Genomic DNA, 23,825 nt, shown 5'->3' on the forward strand with positions numbered 1-23,825 from the left:
CATATTTAAGTATTTTCTATTTAGATCTTGCTAACTTACTATAACTTATCTGGCATTTTATATTGGGTTATTGGAGAGAAACAGAAGGGGAGGGGACTCCGCATCACTTTTCCTTTTCTAAGACATGGTGAAGTGCAAAAATTATTCAAATAATGCACAAAAATAACTATTAAGTGCGAGTCTGAATGATGTGTCCTTTTCCTACTCCCTTGTAAATGTGAGCTGTGGATGTAAATTGTTGGGGGGGGGTTAGGGGCAGTCTCGCTGTGGCACCGTGTGGGGTAGACATGATGCCGGGGCTCTTTGGTGGGGACTCAAACGGTGACTCAAAGGCAGGGGAGTAGGTTGATGTGAAGGTTTATTTATAGTGCACAAAAAAATACATACAAAAACCATAAACAATAACCTAGCTCCTTGTTGAACCTAGACTAAACATGGTCACAGATCCCTAACCTACACATATAACTAATGAAACACAAACAAGCAACCAAGCCAGAGTCCGTGATCCAAAAGAGTAGTTCAAGTTCAAAACAAGAGTTTGTTACCAGGGTGTTGCTTTTGTTTGGTTTGTTCAGTTCTCTCCTCTCTCCACAACACTTCCAGAGTCTCCTTCTCAGTCTTGGCAACTGAGAATTATGCTCATGTCCTTTCTTTCTGAATTATTCTTCTGTAATGAGTTGTAATATGAAAGGCAAATACATATGAAGGCAGGAGGGAACATTTCAGAAAAGGCAGCTAAGGGAAATATCAGATATACTAGAGAATGACATTGGTACATTTCTGGATAAGATTCCGGGGTGGATAACCTACTAAAATGGAAATGAGAGAGATGGATAGAGTGGTCAGTCCTCAATCGTTTGTCATCCTTGGTGCTGTGTAGGTTAAAATAAATAAATAAAACAAATCACACTAGCTGAAAGATTTTTCCTGAACTGGTGAAAGTAGTGAAGGAAATGGGAATCATCTAGTTTTCTGAGACTTTTTTTCTAGTTTTCATGTTGAATTAGGAAAATAACATGAATAAGTGTGCATTATGTCACAAATATAGCATTACTTTTTATACCTTGTGAATGGAGTGGAAGATTACCCTTGTAGATTTACTATAGGTTTTGTAGCATATTGAAGGCAGGATGAAACCATAGGTAACCACTGTAAAATTATGTTAAAACCACATTAAAAACACTTTAAAAGTTAAAAGTGCCAGGTAATCTGATCAATAAGTTTAACAAAACATCTATCTAACATTTAGATCTGCAACCCGTTATCAGGACTTGCGTTAAACCCCTGTTAGACAGCAACCATGGTAAATGGTAAATGGTATGTGTATGTGAATCAAAATGGACACCAATGACAGAAACGATTTTAATTTTAAACAGCAGGAGGTGAGATTCTCACCCAAAATAGGGCCGCAAAAATCACAACAACCTATAAGTCCGCAAACATGTACACAACACGTTCACACCATGCAGATTGTGCCTGTACGATGGACGATGGTGTTGATGACATTGTGACTGTTTCAGGGTCTGCTGCCGGCGGCGGAGGAGAAGCAGGCCAGTAAGGAGCACATGGCACGGCTTTTTGTTTTTGCTGTTATGTGGTCGATCGGCGCCCTGCTGGAGCTGGAGGACAGGGCTAAGATGGAGGCTTTCCTCCGTGGCCACCCGGCCTCCCTGCAGCTCCCCGCCACGCAGGCGGAGGAGACCATTTTCGAGTTTGTTGTGAACGAGAGTGGCGAGTGGGAGCATTGGTCAAAGAAGGTGAGAAAATATTCTGTTTACCCTCATACCCTTCACACAATTAAGTTCAGCTGAAAATACACAATCTTTACCTAGTTTATAATCTGAATTTGAAGATTAGTTGCCAAAATTTAAACACACAAATTAGGCAGAATATTCCCTCTTATTTGTAAGCTTTGTGAGGCTTTCTGACAGCACTATGAAATTGCCAAAACTGAAGTGGATGAAATACAGCTGTCCTTCATTAATTTTGTCTATTCCTCTTTGAAGGTGCCTGAATACATGTATCCTAAAGATTCAGTTCCTGAGTATGCCACCATACTGGTTCCCAACGTGGACAACGTGCGGACGGACTTTCTGATGGAAACCATCATGAAGCAGGGCAAGGCGGTGCTGTTGATCGGGGAGCAGGGCACAGCAAAGACTGTCATGATCAAGGTTTGGACGCCCGGCATATTTCTGAGATGGTGTTTGGAGGCCAACTCAAACTCTCTACATTCCCTCATACTTGCAGAACTGTAAAGAATCATGATGGGGGGGACTTATACTTTTACACATTTAACAAGAATATTCTGATTAAATAGCAATATATGTATAATCATCATCATCATCAACCTTTTATTGTCCACTGTTATATTAAGGCGTCCCCAAGGATTCTAATGTACTCTAGCAAAGCTTCTGATTGCATCTTCTCATCTTCTGTGTGGTCGTCGTGTTTCATCTCGTTGGATCCCTAGGACACAATATTAAGAATAATGATGGCATATGATACTCTTGCATCCCATCTTAATCTTTCCTTCCAGGGTTACACCAGTAAATACAACCCAGAAACCCATCTGACCAAAAGCCTGAACTTCTCCTCGGCCACCCTACCCAGCATGTTCCAGAGGAGTGTGGAGAGCTACATTGACAAAAGGATGGGCAGCACCTATGGGCCTCCTGCGGGCAAGAGGATGACTGTGTTCATTGATGACATTAACATGCCAGTGATAAATGAATGGGGAGACCAGGTCAGTGCAACGCTTCCTGTGGTGCTGTAGTGCAGCTTAAGACTTTACACGCCCTGATGCGATGGTTCAATAGAGTTGCTGCTTTGTGCTCTAAAAAGTCCTGTCTGGTTAGTCAAACTCTGTAGGTTTACTATGTTTTTTTTCCAGCTGGCTTTTTCTTTAAAATATATATATATATTTCAAAATATATACACTGAAAGAAATTATGTTCAATTCATAACCACATTGCATTGCTGTTGTTACTCCACCATTGGGAATGATAAAACATGAAGAAAGAGCTCACCTCTAGTTGAATTACTACAGTACCCAATGTGCTCTTTGGAAGCAATACTTATATTTTTTAGTCAGTGAAGAAAGTATACAAAAATAAATTAATAAATATACATACTGAAAATCAGTAAGCAGTTCCTTAGTTCGTATCTGATATGTACCTGGAGCTATTGCCAAAATATTTCTGTCAGCCTAACAGTCAGAGTGTGGTTTATTTAGGGATTTGGGGGCAAAGGAAAGTATTTTAATTCTCAGACTAACTATCACTTGCAATTTGCACTTCAACATATATTAAGCAGAGATATCTGTTTGGGAAGGAATCATTTCTGCAAGGTGAAAATTCCTGCCTTTCTTTAGTTTCTTTTTCAGTATAAATCAATGATGACAAAAATGTGTTTTCTGAATATGTGAATACACTCTCTGCTGACTTGTATGTTCATGCTTTAGTTCACTATGTTGTCCTTCTTTCCTTTAGTAAAGAAGTGGCAAAGTTAGTTTTTGTTTTGTTTTTTATCACAAAAGAAGCACGACCTAATCTTAAGACTACAGCTTGATTCTTATCTTGACCCACTTTGCTGAATGAATCAGAAAATAGACCCCAGCGGTGACAAGTAAAGAAATAACCCCTTGCAAAACGCGTGCTTATCGATTCTGAATGCCAGAAGATGCTTTCTCATTATAATTGAATTGAAATACAGTGTAGATTGAAACTCAAAGAACAAAGAAAAAGGAGAAAATGTGTTCTTGATATTTAAAGTGATACTTGTCCACTGAAAGCATGCTTAAAGGGGAAATGTGGAAGTCATAGGTACTCAGAGAGAATGAAAGGAGGGATGCATCAGCACCAGTGGAGTGTCCAGAACATTTTGAATGAGGTTGGCAAGAGGGGGGCACAGACCCAATTTATGGGGGCCATCCATAATCATTGCAAGGTGGATTTTTTCAGTGTAATTATAAAATTATTAATCTTCAAATAAATCACAATTCCAAAAGTCTTAATAATACAGTGTTTGCATTGAAGGTTAAGATTTTATATAAGGGTAATAGCATACATAAGTACATTTGAGCCATCACTGATTTGTACACTACCTACTTAGTCAGGGAAGATTAATCAAGATGCAGCTGTAGGAATAATGGATTAAGTTGTTCAAGCAGGTCTATTCCCAATTTCTAATAATGTCCAGACATTTTAATAACCATTGCCCTATTGGTCAGTATAGCCTACATCTCTTTGCAGCTCAGGTTAGGGTAGATAGCTAGAGTCACCCATAGAAATAAGAATATTCACACTGTCAAATTATTTAATTTAACTTAGTTTAAATAATGGAGAGACTGTACACACATTATAAATAACAATAATAATAATATATATATATATATATATATATATATATATATATATATATATATATATTTATACATATACATACAATAACCCAAACCTCAGCAGCACTGCCTCAATTGGCTTTGTGCTCTCAAACAGTGCATGAAAGTCTGACAGTGGTGACATCATTGTCCATATTCATAAAACATCTCAGAATTACTACTAGGAATCACACTTAGTTTGGGATTAAAATTACTCCTCCCTCAGCGTAGGAGGAAGGAGTTAGTTATAAAGCTTTTTACACCTACTTTTAGCTAATTTTTTCTGTATTGAATAAAATACCAATTTTCCCCCCAAACAATCCACATTCATAATCAATGATTATGCCTATATAATCAAGTCAAGCCTAAACAATTCATAATCAATGATAGCCTATATTCATCAAGGGTTTTACATTACACCGATTCTATATCCGACCATTTTTTTACAAAAATAAAAGTAAAAATTAAGCTGCAAAATGAATGAAAAATGATCATATTCATATTCATAATAAACTATGCGAGGTGACGAATGCATATTAACTTTAATTTGTATTTTCAAGAAAGTAAGATGAGAGTCTGGGATCATTAAGCTACCGATTTGCCAAACGACCCAGATGGCCTGAGTGGACCTTTGCAACATTCTTCATGTTATGATGTTCAGAGTGTCTCTGGAAATCGCACCCTGATGGTGAATAATGCATAATGGTGCAATAATGGTGATGCAAAACTTTTGGCTGTGCAGTAGCTGTAGTGTACGGAGGGGAGTCTTCACTGGCTGGCAGTTCCAGGCAAATTTAATCAAGGACTTCTGTTACTGGGCAGGGTGGAATTGCTTCAAGGGATCCTTAACTCTCTGTACCTTTGTACCTAGTTGACCCCTTTGCATGTGGCTTAGAGGGCAATATGTGCTTTGGAGCAGTGCTGACCTTTGATTCGACTCTTAAACACCACTGTTTCCTCTCTGAATCCCCAGTGTGAACACTGAAAAACAAATCTGTATACCAGCACATATTCCTCAGCTGGATTGTTTGTGTGGTCTTTGTTCTCTTATGTGTTATTTATTTATTTATCTATTCTGCTCAAGTTGGTTTTAGGGTTTTAAGGATGGAGCATAGAAGAGTTTTTTTCCTTCAAAATTAGAAAACCAAAGGAAACAAAAGCAGAAGAAATCAAGTTCCCCCCCCCACACATATCATTCAATTTAAAGTATTTGTTTATATTTATGTATTTATTTATTTTCAATTTATTCTGTACTTTATTAAAAAATACAAAATTATGAAATGAAAAATTAATACCCTGAGTGGCAGATTTCACATTCATACCATTTGCCTTTGATATATATACATATATACAATTATTATTTTTTCAGTACTGCCTGAGAGGATATTGTTTTACACTCTCCTGAGAAAGTAGGAAATGTAGACATAAATGTAAAATTTCTTGAAACAATTCCAAACTCCATACAGACAGCTGTGCTTCCAAAAGGTCAGGCCCCCGTTCTGCGAGTTACCTTTTCTCAGGAGAGTGTTTGAGACACAAAACGAAAAGTGAACTTCATAAACTATACGGATATCTCCTGTGCCTCGACATTTTAGGACCTCAAAACTCCCAAACCTGTTTTTCTTACACTTCAAAATATACCATCAGATTCTCTCGAGACAGGTGCTGTTTAGTTTTACTTCCATATTTTGCCTCATGAAATATTTCTTATTTAGAGACCTGTTAAGATAATATGTAAAAGAAAACAAGTTTATTTCTTGTCTCACCCAGTTTTTCAGTTGTGGTTGCAGATACAGAAGATTCTCTTAAAATCACGTGTTGAGTCGTGTTGAGTGTGTATACACATAAAAAAAAAAACCATTATTTTACATACATTGATAATAAAGTGGGAGTTTATAAAATACACAAAGATACAAAATGAAAAATAATAATACAAATATATAATTGCACTACAGCATCTCTTTCATATGAGTAGTGAGTCAGCCGGCAGCACCCTACTTCCTCACCCCGCTGTCTGCCTTCCTCTTTCTGAGATCTAGGGGTTAACACTTAGAAATGAATCTCCTCTCCAGCACCGTTGCCACCTTTGCTCTGACCCTGAATTATGTGAAGGTCACAGATGGCCAATGGTAAAACATGTGAGCACAAGCAGGCATGGTAATTGAGATCATGGAGCTGGTCTATCAGTGTCTTGCACCAGTACTGGCCCTCTACAACAGGCCAAGACTGTGTCATTTGGCCCTGACAAGATATTACTGCCATCCGCTCTTGTGTGGACTCCTCTTGCCCTCCTGCTCAGATTTGCATTTTACTGACCACGCTCCCAAGCTGGGAGACAGTGGCTTCAGACTAGTGCAGGCCCGCAGCTATAGATATTTGTCAGGACAAAGGATAATGTATGCACATCCTAGTTTAAGCATTTATTTGATTTTCAAATTTTGGACGTAGGGAAGTTTTATTTTGTTTCACATTTATACAGTAATATCTGTCCATCTTTGTCTGTCTGTCTATGCTTTTGTAATATAAGGGCCTCCCATTCTGAGAGCAATTAAAAAAAAAATGTTGCTCACCACACATTGTGTCTCTTAGGCTAATGTCTCTCAGGAGCTAAGTTAAGATTACAAAACACGTGTCTAGGGTCTACAGCTGGATAATCAGACAGGCTTCAAGAGCACAAAAGGCAAAAACTAAACTACTGTTGCCAATAAGCCCCATTAGAGCATTTTTTAAATATAGTTAGACAAATATTCTGAAGCATGGAAAGACTCATCATCTTTAGATTTCACGCAGTTCTGTCTGGGTTAGCTGACACCACATTTTCAGCGAGGCTCACAGCTGTCTGCTTTTGGATTCATATTCAGTGAAAAATTAAAAAGAGAAGAAACCCAAAGAGCCATAAGGACTTTACGATTAATGTAAATAAATGCATTTTCCTTCAGGCAGAACTGCCCTGGAGGAGGACAGTATGTAATTATTTAAAAATGTAAAAGCTAAATCTTGAATGCCTTGTGCCCTTATGCCTCTGAGGGCTCACAAATGGTACCACTGTGGTCCTGGAGACAAAGGCCCAGCTGCCGCAGAACCACTGGTGCCAGAGGGGTCATGGAGGGGTTCAGCAGTGAGTCTCCCCTACAGCATTTGTGTGTGTGTTGTAACCCCTTCTTCCTGACAGATCACCAATGAGATCGTGCGCCAGCTGATGGAGCAAGGCGGCTTCTACAACCTGGACAAGCCAGGCGAGTTCACCAGCGTGGTGGACGTCCAGTTTGCCGCGGCCATGATCCACCCAGGGGGCGGCCGCAACGACATCCCGCAACGGCTGAAGCGCCAGTTTAACATCTTCAACTGCACCCTGCCCTCCAACTCCTCCATCGACAAGATCTTCCGCACCGTAGCCCAAGGCTATTTCTGCCCGGAGAGAGGCTTCCCTGAGGCGGTCTGCTCGCTGGCCAGCTCCCTGGTGCCCACCTCGCGCAGAGTGTGGCAGGCCACCAAGGCTAAGGTAATAGTCAGGTAGTAATAGTGGATATTATGGTGGATCTATAGGTGACAAGTGGGTCAGTGTAGCAGTGTCACCAAGGCTAAGCAAACAAGGAAGTCTGTGTTAATTGTGTAATAGTCGGTAATGGAGAGTCCTAGAAGGTCTCCAAGACCTTGGAAAATAAGGCTGTCAGTATGGTAGTGTGTAATAGTGTGTTATATAAAGTTCTATAGGTTGGGTGTTGTTTTTATCGACTTGACTTTGTAATCTGTATTTCGGTCCTCTAGCACCAAGAGGCTGATGTAGACTTCTCTTTCAAAGGTACTTATTGAACAATCATCCCATTGTTGGTTTTAAAGCATCTCACAGATTATTACTACATATTCTGCGCAATGGCCCACAGGTTAACAGAGTGATATGATATACATTCCCACTGATTAAATCATGCATCCATTTTATTCAACAGGATTACACACAATGAGCTAGACCAAATCCATATGTTGACCTACCGGTGAAACGTAAGTTACAAACTTGTACCCTATCACGTTTTGATTTATAAGAGGTAGAAATGGGCTTCTGACAATGAATTAAAACATGATAAGATACAGGCTTGTACGTTGCAAATCGTTGGTAGGTCAAAGGTTTGATTTGGTCTAGCCCAATGTGTCAATAAAATAATGTTCAACCAGGAACACATACATAATTTATCAACAGCAGACATTTGCTTTCTTTTTAAGAAATATAAAATTCAGAAATCAGAAAATAAATGCAGTAACATATTTCAGCTGTATAGTATATAAATATACTAAATATACTGTATAGTATATAAATATACTATAATGTAAAGCATTTTAAAAATAAAATAAAAGCCTGTTGGCAAAAGCACAGGAGTGTCTCTTATAGTTCCATGAAAGAAACATCAAGGACATTATATTTTGCTATTGAATTTTAACTTTGTTGTTTAACCTGGTCTTCATTCATGAATTGGCATTGTGTAAAAACTTGATCGTATGAAGTAAAACTTTATGGTAACAACTGACAAATATTTTGTAGCCGGTTATTAGGGTTATGACGAAGTTCGAATCCACATTCGCTGATGTTGAACTTAAAAAAAAAAAATGCAAATCCAATTTTAATCATTTAAAATTATTATTAAATATACTTAAATGTACCTTTCACTATGTATTTGTCTGAAATAATATGACTAGAATATGTAATAAAGACCACTTAGTAACGTAACAAATCACACACAAACAGTGCGTGCAGCACCTGCTCCTTTTTGTTCAACCACTACACCACTGGAGGTGACGACATATTTTGGTGAAACTGTAATTTCAGGAATGGAAAGCCCATTGTGGTGTTGGAAAATGAACCAGTAGCCTATCAACTATACCTGTCCTTGCAAGATAGGCTGAATTGTATCTTTCTGCACCAGCCAGTAGTGTACAAAGTGAATGTTTGGCAGAGATCACTTTTTTGTTTTAACCTTATTCTGTAAATTAGTTCTACGTACAGCTCTCGTGCTGTTTTTGCAGGAAAATGCCAGAAAGGCTTATTTACATGCTCAAAAATAACACTGATTATAACACAATAAGCAGATTGTGTGTGATGTTAAATGTCGGTCTTTCAATTGTGATATCAGTAAATATCTAAATAAGGTATATCCTTCGATTTTCAGTAGACCAGTGATTGCTCAATTAAATGTATAATACAGGCCTACTTTGTATGTCCAATTTTAGTGTGTCCAATCTCTGAGCTTTGTTTAACTGGAACATAGAATTTAATTGAAGAATTAACCGTAATTAGTATCTCTGTTTTTAATTAATCACATATTCTATATTGATTTCTTAATTGTTTCTAAGATTTGTTAGTCTGACGGCTTCAGTGACGCCTGAAGGATAACAGTTGAAATACAGGTTACATAGCCAAGTCAAGAGAAATGCAACTGCCTACCTATAAGGGCAGCAAGACTACAATGACAAGAAAATCAGTGTGATGGTATTTAATAGAGAGTCCAATAAGGTCACCAAGGCTATGGTAGCAAGGAGTGAGAGCAGTCATCAGTTATAATCATTCATAATAGACCTGTATCATAGGTGAAGGTAAAGTATGCAAACTGAAATTGGCTTAAGGTGAAATACCAATATGGGCTTCCTCTGTCTTTGTGATGGTTTTCTTTCTGTATGTATGTATCATTTTTTTTCTTTCATTCTTTCTCTCTTTCGCTCCCTTTCCCTTGTCCCCTGTAAAAGCAGTGTGTGCGTGTGCGTGCGTGCATGTGTGTGTGTGTGTGTGTGTGTGTGTGTGCGTGTGTGCGAGAGCCTCCACTCAGCACAGTCTGGATGTGGGTCAGGGGGCAAGCTGCACCGATCAGTGGGTCGGGTCGCAGAGCAACATGTTTTTTTCTGGTCTTTCATGCTCTAATTATCACTGCAGCACCTCCCCAGACTCCCCCTTCACCTGCTCCTGGCTGGAAGCTCCATCACCGGCTGCTATTTTTTGCACACGCTTCAGACAGCAGGCTTTTCCACCTGACAGTGTCACCTGACTGTGTCTGGATCTGCTATGTGTTCAGCTTAAGTCATTGCAGGACCAGAAAAATCATTCTGTATCTTATATCATATGATATCTCTGCCATCACATATAGATATGTACATATATACTTGTTTTCTAGAATAAAAGATACAAAAAATCTATAGCACAGCACAGCACAGGTGGCCCTAGCAATAATGAGGGGTCAAGAGTGTGTGTGTGTGGGGGGGCGGAAGCTCTGGTTAAATACACTTGAAGATGGGGAATAAAATATTTTATGATTAAAGGATCAGTTTATAAAAGTTTTCTTTTGGATGGACCTAATTAGTGGTTTCCTTGTATAGGATAGCTGCTTATTCAATTATTCAGCAAGGTTTGCAACAACTAGGTTGGAATACAAATAATAGACATGCTTTTCAGAGTACACAGTACTTGTATGCCTTATTAAAAAAAACTTAACCTTGAGTTTATGGTTGAGGCTTGGAGAGATATTATATCATGTTGCAGTGCTTTTACAGAGATGTGCATTTTATATCACAATTTATTCTCTGAAGTAATGCACTTGGTCATTTACAAAATTGTTGACACAACTCTGATAGGTACCCTATGGAGATATTTGGTACTCAGAGCAGATCCTGCACAATTATACATTTGAATCAAGGGCACCTGCAACAGTACCCTGAGGCGATTTTAGGGGGGTGAATACAAAAATAAATTGAACCCCAGTCTGTGGAATGGCTGTTTCATATTCTCTTTTGACTTTGGACTCTAGATTTAATATATTAACCTTGGATTGGAGTATAGCATGTAGTAATAGGGATAGAAAGCGGTGCAAGTGTGTGTTCGTATATTTTATTACCAAAAGATAATAAGATTGTAGACTTTCTGTTTGCCAACATTTGTAACATTTCATACCATTCCCCCAAAATAGCTTGAAAACATAATGAAACATAATAATTTCTTACAGCCTTCTGTTTTAACTGTCTGTTAAAAGTGGAATAAAAGTGGAACATATACATATATATTAGAACTGTCAGGAATTGAGCTGTTATGATTAATTTTCTTTATAAGTCTTTTCCCAAACTGACACTTAGCAATGTGTTCCACTTTTTAAGTCACACAATTAGGTTCTGTTGAGTTTTGTCTCATACTTTCTATTTCAAAGGGATTGTTGGCTATTTACTGGTCAGTTACTGTCACCTCATACATTTCACCTTATTACACTTTAAAACTTTTGAATCCCAATAGAAATACATGTTTTGACAAAAATAAAAAATAAAAGAAACTAAATTATATTGTTCATTGCCATGTTTTCATGATATTTTCTTTAAAATCTCCCTCACAAAATTTCCCCTAGAGCCTCTCCACACTGGAGCTTAAGTTTCTGTAATTGAAGACAAATCAAGGTTTTGTTGGCCGTTGCTTCAGCAAAACTTGTTAGTGAGTTGTATGCACCCCTCCTGCGTGCACATCACATTTGGTATGGCTCCACTGTCTCTGATTTAACATCTGTCTAAGATGATATCCCCTTTCCACATAAAGCAGTCATTGGAATTGGTGAACTTTCATTTTTGGTAGCTTTTCTCCTTGCCCCGTACGTCCACTGAGTTTTGTCTGCACTACAGGCATGCTCCACACTCTCCAACTGTTTGTAGGTCATGGTGCTATAACACTGAACCAGGCCTTGTTGAATGGTCTGTACTGCTCACACGTGATACCTGCCCTTTAGCTGCTATACTTCCTCCCTCACAACATCTTGGGTACATTCTTCCCATACTGATGATTGAAGAGAAAATTCTATGTTGCAATGGAACCAAAGTATTTTTTCCCTAAATGTTACATTCTGGAATGCTGATATAACACTCCTTTTGACTTTTATCAGCAATGGCTTTGGTGTGGATTAGGGTTCTAGTTTCCTAAAGAACATTCACAGTTACTTTACTTATAAATGCCTACAACCACATCAGGATAAGTACAAACAATAACTTTAGAAACTGCCACAGTTGTCTTTTATGGAAGTTTGATACAAGTACCTTCTGTAACAATAATACAAAAAAAAAAAGATATATATATATATACATACATATATTAAATAAAGAAAAACCTCTTCCTTTGTGTCCCAGATGTTGCCGACTCCTGCAAAGTTCCACTACATCTTTAATCTCAGGGACCTGAGCCGGATCTGGCAGGGTATCCTCAATGTTGCGGCCGAGGTGTGTCAGACCGAGGAGGTACTGCTCTCCCTCTTCCGGCATGAGTGCTCCCGAGTCATCGCCGACAGGTTCGTCAGCCCCAAGGACAAGGAATGGTTTGAGCAAAGCATGGACAAGGTGAGCAAGGGTACCAGACTCCTACACTCTGTCTTTTTCCATCAGCTCAGCCTTATAGAAGGTGAATGTTGTATACCATGATAGAACCACAGTAAAGTATAGGAAAGGAAGGTAGAGGTTCGGTAGAGTTTGGTACCCAGTAAATCATATGTTTCCTACAATTTGCAAAGGTTATTTATGTCAAATGATAGCTACAAATTCATGAATATACACTCACCTAAAGGATTATTAGGAACACCTGTCCAATTTCACATTAATGCAATTATCTAACCAACCAATCACATGGCAGTTGCTTCAATGCATTTAGGGGTGTGGTCCTGGTCAAGACAATCTCCTGAACTCCAAACTGAATGTCTGAATGGGAAAGAAAGGTGATTTAAGCAATTTTGAGCGTGGCATGGTTGTTGGTGCCAGACGGGCTGGTCTGAGTATTTCACAATCTGCTCAGTTACTGGGATTTTCATGCACAACCATTTCTAGGGTTTACAAAGAATGGTGTGAAAAGGGAAAAACATCCAGTATGCGGCAGTCCTGTGGGCGAAAATGCCTTGTTGATGCTAGAGGTCAGAGGAGAATGGGCCGACTGATTCAAGCTGATAGAAGAGCAACTTTGACTGAAATAACCACTCGTTACAACCGAGGTATGCAGCAAAGCATTTGTGAAGCCACAACACGTACAACCTTGAGGCGGATGGGCTACAACAGCAGAAGACCCCACCGGGTACCACTCATCTCCACTACAAATAGGAAAAAGAGGCTACAATTTGCACAAGCTCACCAAAATTGGACAGTTGAAGACTGGAAAAATGTTGCCTGGTCTGATGAGTCTCGATTTCTGTTGAGACATTCAGATGGTTGAGTCAGAATTTGGCGTAAACAGAACGAGAACATGGATCCATCATGCCTTGTTACCACTGTGCAGGCTGGTGGTGGTGGTGTAATGGTGTGGGGGATGTTTTCTTGGCACACTTTAGTCCCCTTAGTGCCAATTGGGCATCATTTAAATGCCACGGCCTACCTGAGCATTGTTTCTGACCATGTCCATCCCTTTATGACCACCATGTACCCATCCTCTGATGGCTACTTCCAGCAGGATAATGCACCATGTCACAAAGGTGGAATCATTTCAAATTGGTTTCTTGAACATGACAATGAGTTCACTGTACTAAACTGGCCCCCACAGTCACCAGATCTCAACCCAATAGAGCATCTTTGGGATGTGGTGTAACGGGAGCTTCGTGCCCTGGATGTGCATCCCACAAATCTCCATCAACTGCAAGATGCTATCCTATCAATATGGGCCAACATTTCTAAAGAATGCTTTCAGCACCTTGTTGAATCAATGCCACGCAGAATTAGGGCAGTTCTGAAGGCGAAAGGGGGTCAAACACAGTATTAGTATGGTGTTCCTAATAATCCTTTAGGTGAGTGTAGCTACATTAACTGTGCATTATGCTGCATTAGTTGTTTAGAGGTTATTTTAATCGTTTAAAGATGTTTTATGACTGTTTGTACATATTATGATGCCTGGAAATAAAAGTAACAAGTTTCTATTGGCTTGAATGCCCTATTAGTTAGATCACTTGTGACCGCACTGTACATGCATGGTGATGATCATGAGAACACCCATAAACAGCCACGTTACCATAGACATTTATGGTGGTCAAATTCAAAAGGACAGGTTCCAGATTCCAGATAAATGCACTTGTTTGATCTTATATATGGCCACTGCTTTTCATAAATGTCTTATGTGGCAACAATCACTACACTACAGGGTTGACTTTCCCTGACGTGCACTGGGTTTAAACACAGGCATCCATCATTGACTGTCTCCACTTGCTTGCTTGTGGATATTCCAGACATCAGTGTGCCCCTTGTGTCTTCAGTTAAATGGTAACATGTCTGAGATAATCAGTGCTTCCCCACGTGATGTGTTCATGTTTGATTGAGATGGTTCCATTTGAGTGCAACTGGAATGTGTACTTTTGGAAGGCTGAAGAAATGTCTCAAAGCTCTGCAAAGCACAAATGCTCTTAAGTATCACCTAAATGCTTCACTTCAGGATCTTTGAAGTAGTTGGCTGTGCGGCAGGTTAAGGCTAGGCAGACCTGCAGTCTGGTAACTCTTAACATTTCTGTCATCTGTATCCAGAAACAGAGCAGTTTTCTATACAAAAATATGACATTGTTATCCTGCTGGAAATTACACAACAACCACAAACAAGGAAAGACTCAGTATTATTATTGTTATTACTACCTACTACTACTACTACTACTACTACTACTACTACTACTACTACTACTACTACTACTACTTCTATAAAGGTTCAGGTTGCTTTTCTAGTTTTCAAGTTAACTAAAGTGCTTTTGGTCTAACTTCACATTTTGGTGTAGAACATGCCAAGTCGTTGTGATTATATTGTTCTGAAAAAAAAATCTCAGTGATTAGTGATGTCTTCCAAATGATGAGGTCAAGAAACTTCAGGAAGAATACGTGTGCTGTAGAAACTAAATGTTGTGAGTGTTGAAGAAAATACATATATGAGGTTGTATAATGTGAGGTTAAAATCAACACAGTATTTCAATGTTTATTTTATTACCTCAGGAGGGATGATGGATGATGGGTGACGGGTGATGTGGCTATTAGGGAAATGCATTTGAAGAACAAACTAAAATTAAAATAGCCAGTACCTGCCAAAGACTCACATACTGAATTGAAAGTATACAGATTAGAGGTTCCAAACAAATATCTTCTGGGTAATGATTTTACATTTCTTCACGTCAGAACCCTTCTAAAATAACAGACGGATTATTAAACGACATGATAATAGCTGCCTAATGCATACATTAACGGATAACAGTAGATAACGGAGAGTTTATTATCCCTCAGATTGCAGTGGAGGACCTTGGGGCAGTCCTGATGGAGAAGGCCCCACAGGAAGCCTACTTTGTTGACTTCCTGAGAGACGCCCCCGAGGCCACTGGGGAGGAGCCTGAGGATGCAGAGCTGGAGGCCCCTAAAATCTATGAGCCCATCCCGTCGTTTGAGGCTCTGTGTGAGCGCCTGCAGGTGTTCATCCAGCAGTACAACGAGGCCGTGCGCGGTGCCCCTATGGACCTGGTGTTTTTCAAGGTAACAGGGCTTTTGTTCTGTCTTCTTTTTTGCTATCACTTCTCTCTGTCTGTACTGTGTTGTCAGCAGGACTGCGTTATGTGGCAATGCCCGCTGCAAAAGATGAGTTTATAAACACCTTGAACCCTGTCTTTCTTTTTAACTTTTTTAACTGTCTTTCCTGTTTATATGTTCATATATTTTTAACGTGTGTCTTGTCTTAACTGTATTATGAAATCACATATTTATTTGCCTTGCTGTAGTTTAATTTTACACTATTTTAAGGCTATATCCTTTATTTTGTTTGTCTACTAAACTTATTCTTTTTATAGTTACTTACGATATGTATAATGTTGAGTTAATGTACAATCATTTACAGTAGTTGTTTTTAACTGTATAGGAAGTGACCTTTGGAAAAGTCATTAGTCATATTCATAGAGTATGTTGACATGGAAGATTTGATAATGAGATGAATCGTGAGAAACAATTTAAGGTAAATAGACTGCTCTGAAAGATGCATCCATCACTGAGAAGGGTACAGAAAAGTCAGGATGTTGCACCAATGCATCAGCCCCTTTGAGACCTGTAGTGTCCACAGACTGTGTGAAGGGCATATGCGGTGTGTATAGTCCCCAGTCCCCAACTGTTCTGCTGCACTGAGTTTCCGTTGCCTTGGCCCAGTTCCTGAAATGTCATCTGGGTGGTGCTGCTTCAAGAACAGATACTGAGCAACAGAGAGGTTTGGACCAGGGTCAAGATGTTTGCTTTAATTACAGCTCAACAGCATTTTACTTACTGCTTACTATCAGCAATGACTTGCAGTGTACAGCAGTGTCCAAGCATTCAGGCTACAGGAAAGTGTATGTAAACAGCATGAATCACTAACTGTGGTGTCTCTGCTTAAATGTCACATATCCCTTTGTCTGTATTAAGAGATGATTGGTCTTCCCTGCAGGGTATTGTGTCTACTTCTTGCACATAAATGTTACAGGTGTGTTGTGTCAGGAGACTATGCGTGATATAAAATAAAAATGTGTTTTCCTTAAGGGAGCACTGCGGAGATCAAGAATCAACATCCAATAATCCACAGTCATGGAATAGTGCCTAGTAGGGCCATGTGCCTATTTAAAAATGCACATGAGCACTTTAAGCACAGGTTACAGATTTGTGACAGAAAAAGAGGCTAAAACAACGTATATAGTACCCATTCAGTTTATAATCATTTGTTGCATGGAACACATAACAATATAAATACACAAACTAAAAATCACATAATTAATTCAACAACAACAACAGAAGTGTGATGCCATGGCAATACATTTAGCAAATACCTCCATTAAAAGAAAGAAAATAAAGCATGCCTACCTTACTTGTAGTAAAGGTCGATTCACTTTCTCGATTCGATTTATTTTTTTAAGTAAAATGTGCAATATTCAGGGAAACCTCATTCCTTATGTGCTCCTGAGGTGAGCTGTGCAAAGAGGCAATTTCTGAAAGACTTTTCCATTCACAGTAACCATCTGTCATCCAAACTGATTGTTTGGTTGACAAACAAACATGACCAGCAGTAAATTTGTTAGTCACGGTGCTACAAGTCAGCCATTTATGTACCCCATACCAGTACAACTGAAACTGCCTTGTCTGTTTCCCATCTTTCTTAAAAACATTCAGCACAGGGTTTATTCTGCCCTCCCTCACAATGATACGTCTTTCTTCATCGGACCTTAGCAAAAACCTGCACTGTTTTAGCTCACTCACTCTGTACAGAATTATTATTTTTTTAATGTAAAAGAAATACAGCAAAACCAACAATATTCTTAACCAAAACCTGCCACGTTCAAGTTCAACTCCACTTCCGCTTCCACTGTACAGAGAGTTATGGGATACAGAGGGTGCTGGCTGGCCAAACTGTAAGGTGCCTCACAAAGCCGTGGTTACTGTGGCAACCCCTTCATACAGGACTGCAGGAAGTGGTCCATCGCCATGGTAACCCCACCGCTTGGTGAGGCCAAGTGCCTTGTGTATTGTTTCTGGCCTCACGGAAACTCAAGTTCTGTTCTGCTCTCTGGCGTTGTTCTTCTGGTGTGACGAGGCTGTTTTCAATATTAACACAACAGTACTTACAGTGAGGGAAAAAAGTATTTGATCCCCTGTTGGTTTTGTACGTTTGCCCACTGACAAAGAAATGATCAGTCTATAATTTTAATGGTAGGTGTATTTTAACAGTGAGAGACAGATTAACAACAAACAAATCCAGAAAAACGCATTTCATAAAAGTTATAAATTGATTTGCATGTTAATGAGGGAAATAAGTATTTGATCCCCTATCAATCAGCAAGATTTCTGGCTCCCAGGTGTCTTTTATACAGGTAACGAGCTGAAATTAGGAGCACTCCTTTTAAGAGAGTCCTTTTAAAAGACAACTGTCCACAGAAGCAATCAATCAATCAGATTCCAAACTCTCCACCATGGCCAAGACCAAAGAGCTGTCCAAGGATGTCAGGGACAAGATTGTAGACCTACACAAGGCTGGAATGGGCTACAAGACCATCCCCAAGCAGCTTGATGAGAAGGTGACAATAGTTGGTGCGATTATTCGCAAATGGAAGAAACACAAAATAACTGTCAGTCTCCCTCGGTCTGGGGCTCCATGCAAGATCTCACCTCGTGGAGTTTCAATGATCATGAGAACGGTGAGGAATCAGCCCAGAACTACAAGGGAGGATCTTGTTAATGATCTCAAGGCAGCTGGGACCATAGTCACCAAGAAAACAATTGGTAACACACTACGCCGTGAAGGACTGAAATCCTGCAGCGCCCGCAAGGTCCCCCTGCTCAAGAAAGCACATGTACAGGCCCGTCTGAAGTTTGCCAATGAACATCTGAATGATTCAGAGGAGAATTGGGTGAAAGTGTTGTGGTCAGATGAGACCAAAATCGAGCTCTTTGGCATCAACTCAACTCGCCGTGTTTGGAGGAGGAGGAATGACCCCAAGAACACCATCCCCACCGTCAAACATGGAGGTGGAAACATTATGCTTTGGGGGTGTTTTTCTGCTAAGGGGACAGGACAACTGCACCGCATCAATGGGACGATGGACGGGGCCATGTACCGTCAAATTTTGGGTGAGAACCTCCTTCCCTCAGCCAGGGCATTGAAAATGGGTCGTGGATGGGTATTCCAGCATGACAATGACCCAAAACACAGGAAGAAGCACATTAAGGTCCTGGAGTGGCCTAGCCAGTCTCCAGACCTTAATCCCATAGAAAATCTGTGGAGGGAGCTGAAGGTTCGAGTTGCCAAACGTCAGCCTCGAAACCTTAATGACTTGGAGAGGATCAGCAAAGAGGAGTGGGACAAAATCCCTCCTGAGATGTGTGCAAACCTGGTGACCAACTACAAGAAATGTCTGACCTCTGTGATTGCCAACAAGGGTTTTGCCACCAAGTACTAAGTCGAAGGGGTCAAATACTTATTTCCCTCATTAACATGCAAATCAATGTATAACTTTTTTGAAATGCGTTTTTCTGGATTTTTTTGTTGTTATTCTGTCTCTCACTGTTAAAATACACCTACCATTACAATTATAGACTGATCATTTCTTTGTCAGTGGGCAAACGTACAAAATCAGCAGGGGATCAAATACTTTTTTCCCTCACTGTATATGTTGTGGTGGATGAAAGAAGCTATAGAATGGATTACAAGAGATGAAAATTACCTATATAAAAGATGGGAAAATATAATAAGAAGATTTGCTAGTGTGACCTGGAAAATTCTGGAAAATACAGCAAAACTGGGAATATCTTGGCCAGGCCTTCACCCATTGATTGATTGATAAAGAGAAATAATGGTGATGATATGTAGATTTCAATATAAAAATGTTATAGAAAATAGTAATTCAATAAATAACATTATTTTGCAGTAAGATATTTTTGCTGGTTTTCGCTATATTCTGTTAATTCTGCAAGTGGGTTTGGCTTTAGCTCCATTGACTACATTGTATAGCCTATAGAAAAAACTAGTTATTTCTACATGGACATATGGGAAAGACATTTTCTCAAGCTATGTTAAAAACAACATCCATGTAACAATGTTATTAATTAAAGCAGGCCTAAACCTATTTAGGCAGTTACAGAAGAACTCTAGAGGTGATTGGTATACACACCAGGGGTGGGGGATTGCCGGGGAGGGGTAGTACGGCTGGAATGATTTTGAAGCTTCCTTTGTCGCCTGTAAAATGAACATCTGGTACAATAATATATGGGTGAGTTTCACTCTTATCAGAAACCTTGGATAGCATGGCGGATACATGTCTCTTACCACACACCGCTCAGTATGGAAATGAAAGCAAGAAAGAAAAATGCAATAAGAAAGAGGCAAATAAAAGCCTCAGACAGAATGATTTCCACAGACAGGTACATGACAGGCAGAATTGTATCTGGCATACTTGCAGAACACAACACTCGTTAAAAAACATGAGTGACACATGAGAGCCAGGCAGGGCAGGTGGGTTCACACTGGGAGGCTGGGTTTGGATATTGGGGCCTACACCACATCCGACAGTCAACTGAGGATGGAATCACGATGCTGATTACAAGCAGCCCCCCCTACCCCCACAACCACCCCCACCCCCGCCCAACATACACACCACCACCCTCCCCATCTTATCCTCCACGATTAAATTTAATTGGCACTTTAGCTGTCAGACTCTCCTGAGCAATGGAGCAATGGACAGAGTCTTAGGAAGGTAGGAAAGAAGGGGAATGTAAAGTGAGTCTAGGAGGGAATGCATTCCTCAGAGCCTGGCAGGAGCGCACAGGGAACCTCACACATTATCATTGCTAGCTTCAGGCTTGTCCTTGAAAATGTGTGGATTCTAGAGACTCGTCCACAAGCTCTTTCCTAACGCACCCAGACTTAATGGAGACGACCTACTCGTAGCAGCACATTGGAGACAGCAGCTAACAGTGTTTTCAGTTAATGACACATGTTGCCTGGTTTCTGTCAGTTTTTAAGAGAGAGTGTTTAGTATTTAAATCAGTCTAGGCCTGACTGTCAAATCGCACACACATACACACACACACACACACACACGTGCCAAAGAGGCTGCTTTATATCTCACATCAGCTGTCAGCGTCAATATAAGGGCTCGTGGTTCAGTTGTGTGCTTAATCCTGATGTCTGTGACAGGTTGGCTTATTCTACAGGCAAAGAGGATGACCTCAAGCCACGATTGTAAAATCTTATAATCTTTCCTTCTAAGTGGGGACAGAAGAACCAGCCACAGCAGATATTGTCCCCAGACTGCACACAACACATACCTGCCTGACTACCAAGGGTTGTCTAACAGTTTCTTAAAGAAAGAGAAAAGAAACTGAAGATATTTGTGTGTCTAATCCTTACAGGTGTGATTTACTATAAGTGTACATGTCATGTCTCTTATTTGATAAGAGATGCCATTTTGCCCAGTCTTGCCCAAAGTGCACGGGAATCACATCTCAAATACAAGAAGAGATACCTTGCATGTCACAGATTAATTTATAGAAGAAGAAGAAGAAATACTAATTTGCAGTTTGGTGATAGGATGGCTTGCTCAATCAAGACTCATGTCTCTCTGTCTGTCTGTGTACTTGTCTGTCGGAGCAGGATGCCATGATCCACCTGGTGAAGGTGTCGCGCATCGTGTGCACTCCCCAGGGAAATGCGCTCCTGGTGGGGGTTGGGGGCTCAGGCAAGCAGAGCCTCACCAGGCTGGCCTCCTTCATCGCTGGATACGAAATCTTTCAGATCACGCTGACCAGGTGTGTTGACAGTGTTACACACTGTGTTAACATCAGGGATGAGAGTTTTCTTCAGAAATTTGGATTTCTGTTTTTACAAACCAAAAGGGTAATTCTTGGGGTCACTTGTGCCACTTTGTGATAGAATCAGTAACCAAACAGGTATGTTCATGTAAAAAGTTTGATATTCCAGTTTGTGCACATACATTATTTAGCCTGGATCTATATTCTATTACAATGGACTATAAGAAACAAAATCTTTGCGTTGCAACAGTATATTTGTATCACAATATTAATGTGGTAGAAAGTGTGTGTTATATCATACCATGACCAATTTCATGCTGTGATAATTAATTACAGTTAAAAATAGTATCATAGTATGTTCACCATCTAAAACCAACAAAATATACAAAGGAAAAGGGAATAGCTATCTATCAATAATTGTTATTTTAGTAACTTAAGTCCTAAAGAGAAACATGAAATTTGAAATAGTTAGCAACCAGTATAACAACGGATATGATTGTCCAATGTAAGTATGTTGATTACACTACTAAAATCATTGTACAAGATTTGGCTGATTTATGCTTATGGTAATTGTACTTAATGGAATAATTTTGATTATCATTTCGTCACTTTAATCACAGTAACAATGTTTAAAAATGTGATTACGCTATAGCACTAACTGTAAGAGGTCTTCTATACTGGAATAGAGTTAAATTTGTACTGTTTTCAAACTGTCTTTCAATGTTTTCACTCTCAAGTTATATTTTCAAGTTCTCATTTTCTTTTACATGTAGCCCTTATTCAGGAAAACATATCCTGCTGTTCCCAACTAGGAGGAAATTCTGAAATCACCAGGACACTGGCACTACCTTTATTTAAGATAATGAATATATTTACCTTGGAGGAATGCTTCTGATTGCTATAATGTATAGTAATGCCCCTTGAAAATCCCAAGGGGGTGAGCGAGCGACTTAAACATTTTGAGTGTTTTTCAATAAGAGATTGCAAATCTCTAACATATCATGTCAGCGAGCAGGGCTTTTCTTTTCATGTCCAGTTTTGAAGAGAGACCAGAGTTCAGCAGTCATGTATTGAAACCTAATCTCTATCTGATTAGATGCAGTCCATCTTAAATATCCTGATTTGCATATCTTTAATATTAGTTATATAAAAAAAAGTTTCTTTAAGATGGAAATTGCTACCTTCCATAGGATTATTTTGGCACACACCTCTCAATTAATATGTAAATAATAATCCACTTAAAGCATTTTCAGTTTTTGCAAGAATCTCTGACACTTCAATTCAGAGTCCCTTTCTAATGCACCCATCTCACCAGGTGTTTTCAAATACGTCCCAGTTTTTTACTCATGCACCTTTCCTTTTCTTTTCCTCCTCCTTCTCCTTCTCTTTTCCTTCTCCTTGCAGGACCTACAACACCAGTAACCTGATGGAGGACCTGAAGCAGCTGTACCGCACGGCCGGACAGAAAGGCAGAGGGGTCACCTTCCTCTTCACGGACAACGAGATCAAGGATGAGTCGTTCCTGGAGTACATGAACAATGTGCTGGCGTCAGGGGAGGTGTCCAACCTGTTTGCCAGGGACGAGGTGGATGAGATCACTCAGGAACTCATCCCAGTGATGAAAAGGGAGCAACCCCGGCGGCCGCCCACTGCCGAGAACCTCTACGACTTCTTCCTCACCCGGGTACGCCGCAACCTGCATGTGGTCCTCTGCTTCTCACCGGTGGGGGAGAAGTTTCGCACCCGGGCGCTCAAGTTCCCTGGACTAATCTCCGGCTGCACCATGGATTGGTTCCAGCGCTGGCCGCGGGATGCCCTGGTAGCAGTGGCCCAGCACTTCCTGGCGTCCTACAAGATCGAGTGTTCGGAGGAGGTGAAGCGCAGCGTGGTGGGCACCATGGGCACCTTCCAGGACCTGGTTGCAGAGAAGTGTGTGGAGTATTTTGAGCGCTTCAGACGGCAGACCTACGTCACACCCAAGTCCTACCTGTCCTTCATAGAAGGCTACAAGATTATCTACAGCGAGAAGATCGCCCACGTGGGGATGCTGGCTGAGCGCATGAAGACAGGTACTGTCAGAGGACTGGAAAGAAGGAACAAGGAGCATTTGGTTCAGTGAAATATTGTTTTTTTGTTGTTGTTCTTTGTCCTTAATGGTAAATTGTACTTTGATGAATCTCTGTGC

General features: G+C 40.0%; 1 protein-coding gene across 1 annotated transcript in view; it reads left to right on the forward strand.

Moving 5' to 3' along the window:
- dnah5l (dynein, axonemal, heavy chain 5 like) overlaps nt 1-23,825 on the forward strand; it is a 206,701-nt gene that overhangs the window by 62,347 nt on the left and 120,529 nt on the right. Inside the window, exons 48-55 of the mRNA XM_066687675.1 lie at nt 1,521-1,757; nt 2,007-2,174; nt 2,540-2,746; nt 7,554-7,883; nt 12,518-12,724; nt 15,614-15,856; nt 21,483-21,637; nt 23,045-23,709. Of these exons, the coding sequence (XP_066543772.1) occupies nt 1,521-1,757; nt 2,007-2,174; nt 2,540-2,746; nt 7,554-7,883; nt 12,518-12,724; nt 15,614-15,856; nt 21,483-21,637; nt 23,045-23,709 (2,212 nt within the window). The remainder of the gene's footprint in view (nt 1-1,520; nt 1,758-2,006; nt 2,175-2,539; nt 2,747-7,553; nt 7,884-12,517; nt 12,725-15,613; nt 15,857-21,482; nt 21,638-23,044; nt 23,710-23,825) is intronic.

Source organism: Amia ocellicauda, chromosome 2 (assembly GCF_036373705.1).
Source record: "Amia ocellicauda isolate fAmiCal2 chromosome 2, fAmiCal2.hap1, whole genome shotgun sequence".
Taxonomy (NCBI): Eukaryota; Metazoa; Chordata; class Actinopteri; order Amiiformes; family Amiidae; genus Amia; species Amia ocellicauda.